General features: G+C 43.1%; 1 protein-coding gene across 1 annotated transcript in view; it reads right to left on the reverse strand.

Annotated features, from left to right (window-relative positions):
* The window catches only part of POU2AF1 (POU class 2 associating factor 1), a 27,147-nt gene extending 18,874 nt beyond the window's left edge, over positions 1-8,273 (reverse strand). The window contains exon 1 of the mRNA XM_008583781.1: positions 8,166-8,273. Within this exon, the coding sequence (XP_008582003.1) occupies positions 8,166-8,181 (16 nt within the window). The 5' untranslated portion in view covers positions 8,182-8,273. The remainder of the gene's footprint in view (positions 1-8,165) is intronic.
* Between the last annotated feature and the right edge of the window lie 580 nt (positions 8,274-8,853).

Below are 8,853 nucleotides of genomic sequence, written 5' to 3' on the forward strand. Positions count from 1 at the left end.
CTGTGACCAGCTACCAGGGGTCTTGCTGAATGGAGTGAAGGATTGGTCCAGGTCCAGGTGGCCAAGTTATGATTCAAGGAACCCTGTAATATAGTTATGATGCCTGCAGGTGCCAACAGAGTGAAGGAGGCAGGGAAATCTGGGAGTGAACGAGCCATCAGAGCTCTGTCAAGTTATGATTCAAGGAACCCTGTAATATAGTTATGATGCCTACAGGTGCCAACAGAGTGAAGGAGGCAGGGAAATCTGGGAGTGAACGAGCCATCAGAGCTCTGGATATCCTCACAAAACTGCTTCATTTTTATTTTTATATTGGGGTTCTGCAGTAGATTTGGTTTAAATAAAGGACTTTGTGACCAAAATGTAGTCGACATCAGCCTAGGTATCCTTGGATTTTTTTCCCAATGCTAGTATTTTAAGTCCTATAATGTATGTGCATGCCCCAGGATCTAAGCAAGAAGTCTGATTATCATCCATCCTTCAGAATCCATATCCAGTGCTGTATGTCACATTGACACCTTCTCTCATTCCATCCTCCCCTCCCTTCTGCTGAAGATCGTTTATTTCACCGGTTGATTTCACCAGCTGAAAATATTTCTGAATTGGATGGATGCATGTGTGCCCGGAACAATGGGTAGATGGTTGATTTTTCCTCCTATCTTCTATTTTTACACCTGTTTTCCCTGAATGGTTGTGGCTTCCACCCAACATGAAGACTTGCTCCTATTTTCAAGTCTAGTGCCTCTCTTCTTTTATTTCTTTTTTTATCTCCTCAGCATTTCTCAGTCCTGGAAAGTTTTAAACATCTTTGTACTTTTTCTCTCTTCCTATTAAATTTATGGCTCTTTTTAGTCAGTTAAAAAGTAATTCAACTTTTCTTAAGGGTGGTCAAGTCCTTTTTGGTCCCAACACCTGGTATGAGAATGAATCTGGTTTGTAATTCTTTGGTGACCAGAGCTTCCCAGAAAGTGGTACTAATGAAACCATTACTAAGAAAGGCAGGCAGCACGTTGTTGTTTCAGTTTTCGGTATCATTAGTGCTATTTCTTGCATATTTCAAGTGCTGTTCTCCTCACAGCCAGATTATAAACACCTCAGTCCAATCTCGTGAATTAAAAAAAACAAACACAAGTTTTCCAGTCAGTACAAGTCTTGCTGCCATTCTACCTTATAAGGTTGGTAGGGAAATCACAGCCCAAGTTCCAAGTTTGGTCACAGATGATCAGAATAACCATCAGTATTAACCTGATTACTAACCCCATCACGAGTTACAAGACTGGAAATAAGGTGCCCTGCCATTTCACAAAACGTACAGAACTCAAAGGCTATATGAATTATAATCTGGAATTAGCCTGCCTGAGCTTTGTCCTTAGAGGTAGAGTGAAAGAGAATGGGAAAATAACAATAGTAGCTAATATTTATTGAGCGTTTACTTAATGCCAAGCATAGCAGTAAACACCTACCACAACCCCGTGAAGTAGGAACTACATCCTTGGTGTATACATGAGGAGATGGCAGCAGAAAGAGACAAAGGAACTCGACAGCACTACACGGCCAATAAGGCATAATCTAGGACTCAAACTTCGATCCATCTGCCCCAGAAGCTGAGCTTTAAACTACTAAAGGTAAAGACAGAACAGAGATGTCACTCTCTAATACAAAATAAAACCCTGTTCTCTATATCTTGCTCTCCACACCCCACCTGCACACACACACACAGACACACACACAGAGATGTGAAAGGATCACCTGACTTTTCCAGAGTCTAGAAGGTTCAGGATCCCAGCACAGGCTGGTAGATAGGGGTCTCTATTCAAGAGAGGCTGGGATATTTGGGGCTGACTCTAGGTCCCTCTCTGAGCCATCCATTATAGCTAATATGTCTGAAAAGGACTCAGTAGAAAAGATATAGCAGTAAACAAAGACCGAGTTCTCTCCAATGAGTAAGCTGAAGCATGAGCTAAACACATCACAAATGGGTTCTCAAGGTATGAACAGACACCTGCAGGCTGGTGCACTTCATTTTGCCATCGGTACTTTATCTAACACGGAAGGCCTGTGCTTTTACCAAGAGTGCCTCCTAAGCCCCATGAATGAGACAGAAACCATGGCAGGGAGACGGAACAGCTTAGCAAGTCAATCCTGGGGTCTGGTTCAGATGAATTTTGCTGTGTGTGTGAGTTACTAACCTCATTGTTAAGCTTCAGTTTTCTTATCTGTGAAATGGGTCTTACAACAGAACCTACCTCATGGAGATTTTATAAGAAGTAAATGAGATATGTTCAAAGTGTAGCCAAGATTGGCAGCTGTCACAGCCAGCATCTGCCTTCCCCTTCCTTTCTAACAGCCCCTGCATTATGGAGGGTGGCAATGTGCCCAGCTAAACAGTTATGCTGTTCTCCCTTGTAAATAGGAGTGGCCATTAGATGTCTGCAGAAGTTATGTGTTAAGGGAAGAGGCAATGATAGAGAGGCATGATCTTTTTGCTGTTCTCTTTTCTTCTTCCTTGTCTGCAAATGTGATGAAGATCACAGATGTGATGGCTAGTGTTACAGTGACAACTATAAAGAAACCTTGAGGACAAAAGCCACATGCCAAGGACAGCAGACTAGAAAGTCAGGAGGAGCTTGGGTCATTGTTGGCACTGAGGAGACTCCATGCAATCACATTCTTTTATATGAGAAGAAGTATACCACCGTCTTATTTAAATATATGTTATTTCAGATCTCTTCACTAGCAACCAAATGCAATCCAAACTTATCCAACAGAATATTTGGTACACTATACAGCACCAAATAAGTATTCAATACTCAATAGCTGCTATTTATTACTATTAAAACAATTGAGCATGTTCTACTCACAGCAGTGTAATGTCCAAAGGTGCATCAGAAAGCCATCAATTTCCACCTCTAGATCAGCAGTTCTCAACCTTGGCTGCACATTAGAATCACTTGGGAAGGATTTGAAAATCCCAGTTCCCCGGGGCAATTTAATCAGAACCTCTGAGTCGGGACCCAGGTATCAATGTTTCTTAAATCTCCCCAGAGCATTCCAATGTGTTGCCAAGATTGAAAAACACTGCTGTAAGCAGATGCAAGAATCGCTTCTATTTAATTAAAGATTCATTGTTTAAAACATGCATTTATTTTTTATAAGCACTTAGGAAAATTCAGCAATTAGAGCTGGAAAAAAACCTCAATCAAGTTCCACCTCCTTGCTCTCAGTCAGAAAAAGACAAGTTCCATTTCACGGCTGGAACATTTGAGACCCAGAGTGGTTAGGTGGCTTGCCTGAGACCCCACCTAATTATCTGTCGAGTGGAAAATAGAATCCCTGTCTCCTGCCTGCAAGAGAAATGCCTCATCCACAGATCACACAGCCAGGACAAGGGGGTTTCAGAGAAGGCCCCTACATTCCAGGCTGGCCCATCCTTTCCAAACAGTTATTCTACAAAAATGAGAAAACTAGAGTGTTGCTAAGTATGTCACAAAGGTGAAAATTATGTTAATGATAATAATCAATTAGCCAATTTTGATTTGGTTGGTTGGCTCAGAATGAGAAATTGGTGGACATCTTCACTCAGTGGGAAAATAAACTCCTTTAGAAAGAAGTCAGAAGGGAAAAAACCTGATACGCATACTTTGTAATGGGAAATTTAAAAGAAAATATTTACAGGGCATCTTAGTGAAATAAATGTCCATACGTTTAATGAACAAATGTGGCCAACCTTGACTGGTTCCCCCCCACCCCACCCCCACACAAAAGAACAGATTTGCAAGTGTGAAAACTTCTCTCAAACTTCTGACTCAGTAACTTTTGGGGTGTAGTGGGGGACTAACTTGGCATTTTTCTTTAGAAAATAGAGAGAGAAGGAAATAAAGTATTCACCATGAAAATCATCTGCTCTTTTAGCAATTAAATCTGTGTCCTTGGTATATGTGTTCCCCTTATTTCCCTTACAGAAAGTGCATGCAAATTCGTGTCTCTCTTTCGGATTCTATTTGTCCTTAACAGCAAGAATCACCAAATCGATGGATAAACTTGATACGAAGTAAACATGTTTGTTAGGCTCATTAAATAAGCAAAGGCTGTAACACAGAATAGAAATATTAGAGACTGCCCACAGACCTAAATTACTTCATGTTGTAAGTGTGTCTGATATTTTGTAGGAGATAGGGTTCCAAAAATTTTATGTATATTACACATTTTCCTTAGTTTTAACTGCCCTAAAAATGCTGGCTATTTAGTGGACCCCTAAAGTAAATCCTAAGAGCAGAGTTCTATGTTAATGAGAATTTTGAGACCCTAATTTGTCCATTTACTATACCTTTGCTGCTCTAATCGAGTTGTTTGAAAGCAAAGGCAAATCTGCACCATAATAATTTGAAATAACTACTTTCTGTTCCTAAGGTGCCTCCTTGGGAACTATAATAAAGACGCACCAAGGACAAGTCTATGGGACACCGAGACAACCAATCAATTCAAAGAAAATCAGTCACGCCTTCCTGTTATTACCATATAGATCTTTCCCTAATACAAACAACAACAACAAAAAGAGGCTGTCCAGTTCATTCACTTTCTAACAAACGGTATGGAGTTCATTATACATACTTCCATCTTTTTAAGGAGGAAGTTCAATCAAATTAATTTTTGGTATTGTACAAATTACTTAATTAATTGGCTGCAAGCTTTATCTACCACTGGTGTTGGCATCGTGTCACCTCAGGATACTGAGTAACCTGAAGAAATGAATGTCGAAAGTACCAACCAAATCATCTTAGACCAAAGACTGGCAAATTTTTTCTAGAACAGGTCAGACAGTAAATATTTTAGTCTTTATGTGCTATACAGTGTCTGTCGTAACTATTCTACTCTGCCATTTTGCATTGTAGCAAAAGCAGACCTACACAATATGTAAATGAATAGACATAACTGTGTTCCAATAAAACTTTATTTACAAAAACAGGCAGCAGACCTGATTTGGCACAAAGACCATATTTGCAGACTCCTGGTTTAGACCCTGGGAAAACTCTGCAAGATCCTATCAGCCAAGAATATTTTGATTGTGGCTTTTTAACTATTTTATTCAACATGTGGAAAAGTCTGTACAGGAAGGAAATTTGGCATAACTGTGATCTCTCAAGATGGGCCCATGAAGTGAAGGTACTAACTGTCCACTATCACTACCTATCAGGAAAATTGATATCACTTTAGTTCTCACAAAAATCTTGCGAGGCAGGCATGAGAATCCCCATTTCTCAGATTTTTAAGAATGTAAGAAGGTGAAATAAGTTGCAGAGCCAACTTTCAAACCCAGTCCTGTCTCATCCAGTGCTCATGCTCTTTCAACTACACTGTTACTAGTTGGGGTGGACGTTAGTTCTACCTCTACTTGAGACCAGCCTAACCAAAGGCAGAACCCAGGGAGAGAATCTGCAGGTGGAGTGATGGCTTCATCCAACTGGCCAGTCAAGCAAATCTCAAATCTGTGGTTGGGGCTTGAAGATTTCCGCTTCTCTGTGGCAGCAGCTCTGAGCTTTGTCATGCTATTCCCTGACCTTAACCAAAGCCCATGTTCACTTTTAATCCACAAACAAGGGTCATGGGCCAGGCAGGGAGGAGGCAACATTTACAAAGTGAATGTTTTCTTAACCCTTTCCAGAACCCCACAGTACAGTCATTTCAGCTCATGCCTCAAGGGTGTTTTCTGAAAAAAGAAAGTGCCTTTTCAGCACTCTTGGTGTCTGATTTCAAACTCTTTCATTGGGTGGTTCCAAGTGGGCTGATGATGCTGCCTTGTTTTTACTGGTTTTCCCACAGGGTTTAGTCACCCAGGTGCCCTGAGTGCCACATAGTTGGGCCCAGGGTAAGGGGATGGGTTCAGTGTCCAGGGCCTTTCCTAATTTCCTTTAAGGTTCCAAAGGACAAATAACAAGAATGTTGATCTGTATTTACCCCAGCTATTCCACTGATGAGCTTACAAAGTGGTTTCCCTTATGATGGAGTTTTGCATACCTGGCTAGCCTCCAGGGTATAAACAAGAAGCATGCCCTCCAGCATTCCCTTTTTTAAAATAGAACAAAACAAACAAACAAAAAAAAAAAAAAACCAGTTCATTTCTTAGGAGGCATTAGAGAAGAAAAGATTAGTACAAAACCAAGAGGGGAGAACTTGGCAGCTTGTGCATGCAGGGAAGCAACCCATATCGCAGATGCTGATGCAGAACCAGAGCAGTTAACATTTCAGTGGCACCTTAGCTTACTAAGCGTAGTTCTGCAGAATAGGTATTATTTTTATCCCCATTTTACATATGAAAAAACCTAAGGGAAAAAAGGAAAGTGACTTGCTCATAGAAGGTAGGAGCTGAGGCAAAACTCCCCCCAGGGGCTCACACAAAACCCAAATGATTCAACTCTAAGTGAAAGGGCTTAGAAGCCACCAGGAATGACATGCTTAGAAGCCTGGATGCTTAGAAGCCCCCAGTATCGACATTAATGCCCACCTGCCCTCATCCACATAGGACTCCCAACGGGGTTGGCTGCTATTTGTCCCCCAAAGGATAGGGTCTTGCTCAATCCTCCTTCTGGTAGGAGTTGCATACCACCCATGCTAGAATATTCCTGATTGTCTTGGAAGAGTCCGTAACTCTCAAACCCAAATTAAAGTTCATTTTGTTTTTGGGCCGGCTCCATGGCGCACTCGGGAGAGTGCGGCGCTGCGAGCGCAGCAACACTCCCGCTGCGGGTTCGGATCCTATATAGGACTGGCCGGTGCGCTCACTGGCTGAGTGCGGCGCGGGTGACACCACACCAAGGGTTGCGATCCCCTTACTGGTCACGAAAAAGACAAAAAAAAAACTGCGGGTTCGGATCCTATATAGGACTGGCCGGTGCGCTCACTGGCTGAGTGCGGCACGGGTGACACCACACCAAGGGTTGCGATCCCCTTACTGGTCACGAAAAAGACAAAAAAAAAAAGTTTATTTTGTTTTATTTTTTAAAAAATTGCATCGTGCTAATATCAAACAATGATACGACTTCACAATTTGAGATATTTTGAAATCACTCCTCTGTATTACACAGTAACAAGCCCAATTCCAGAGAATTTGCACAAGAAATAAAAGAAAGAATGAATTAGTGATAAAGTGACTATGTCACATTTTAATCAATAAATTATATTTTCAGAACAGTAAGGGATCCAAAAGAATCTCTTTTCATAAAATAAACACTTCCTAATTTACCTTTTTCTGTAAGTCTAGATTCTCTTATTTTAAGTTTGCTTGGCGTAGGTGTACCTGAATTAATTGAAAGGCATTTTAGAGAACTAAGCACCTTTAAAAGAAAGAAAGAGCAATTTTTTGGTAATACTTTTTGCTTGAGGAAGTATAGAACTCAGCTCCAACAAGCTTCAACTCTCTTAAGGCCATTGTGTTGACTTTGTTTAACTCGTGAGCAGAATGTTGTAGATTATCTCTGTATGATTTCACTTATTAATAACAAGAGTCTCTGTTCAGTCCACATCATGGAAAATAAAGTTCACAGTTGTTCCATCCAACTCCAGGGATAAAAACCAAGGTCAAAGATAAACCCGCTGCCCCCTTACAGTGGGACACATAAGCCTTGCCATAGAATAGGAAAAAGAATGACAAGAGGCAAGACCACGTCTTCACAGAACCAGGTTTCCACCTGCTCCCAACGCATCCACACAAACAAATCACACCTCCAGCAGAAGCTAGGTCCCTCAGCTAGAAACAGGCCCACAGAATTAAACAAGCTGAAGAGTAGCTGCTTATAAAAATAAAGCCCCTCGTGTCAGCAACTGCACAGCGTTCCCCTCCCAGCCCCAAACCCGTATCACATCTGGCTTTTGTTCTGTGAATCATAAACTGCTCTTTCTTCACCACAGTGATTCATGCACAGAAGTGAAGATGCGATGAGCTGTCCCACCTTGGAACACTCGTTCGTTCCCCTCCAGTCTGGAAAATCAGCATCACGTCTGACAGGCTGGTTTCTCCACTGGGCTCCCTCTCGCCCACCTCCCGTCTCCCCACTCCCCAGCTTGGAACCCAGACCCTGTGGCCCCATCACCACCCCCAGGCCGACCGGTGATCCCCAGACCCCCCGTCGTGCTCACTTGGCTCTGACAGCCACGGCCCAACCACTTACGTCTCTGCCAGAGCATGGCCTGTGACAGGATGTTGCCTTTTCTCTTTGAAGCAGACAGTTTGGCTTCTTTAATGTGAGACCTGGGTGTGCTTTCCTCCAGTGGAGCCACCGCTTGCTCAGAGGCTGTTTCCTCGGCTTTTAAAGGCCCGAGTTCCCGCTGGGTGGGGGCGTGTCATCACATCCTCCCACTGCGGCACAGGGGCACTCTGTCACCTCTGTCACCCCACCGTGCGCGCCCTCGCAGGCCCCCTGGCTGCAGGGCACTTCGTGCCGAGCCAACCAGCTGGGACTGAGCAACGACCAGGCACAAGAGGCCCTGGCCACTCTCACACAGCTCGAGGGTGATGTGCCACACGTGAGTGTGAGCTGTGTGAGCTGTGTCAAGTCTCAGAGCTCCTCAAGCCCATGAGAAGCCCACAGGTCCTCTGGAGAATGCTGGGTTTCTCTGGTACCCATGCGGGCTTCCATACAACCAGCACGCTGGCAGGACTCAGCCCGCCATGGGCTCCTGCTCAAGGGGAAATGCAATTCCCAGGGGTCACTGGTTCTCAACACAGGAGGAAGCACCTGTCATCTCTTCAAGCCTCACTAAACAACTCCTCATTCTTTTAATATTGCTTTTCTGTTTATTCCATTTTGAAACACAATAGTCCCTCCCTTTGCCCCGAGACACCTCCAGAATGGCAAG

The sequence above is a fragment of the Galeopterus variegatus genome, unplaced genomic scaffold, assembly GCF_000696425.1.
Source record: "Galeopterus variegatus unplaced genomic scaffold, G_variegatus-3.0.2 Scaffold3035, whole genome shotgun sequence".
NCBI lineage: Eukaryota > Metazoa > Chordata > Mammalia > Dermoptera > Cynocephalidae > Galeopterus > Galeopterus variegatus.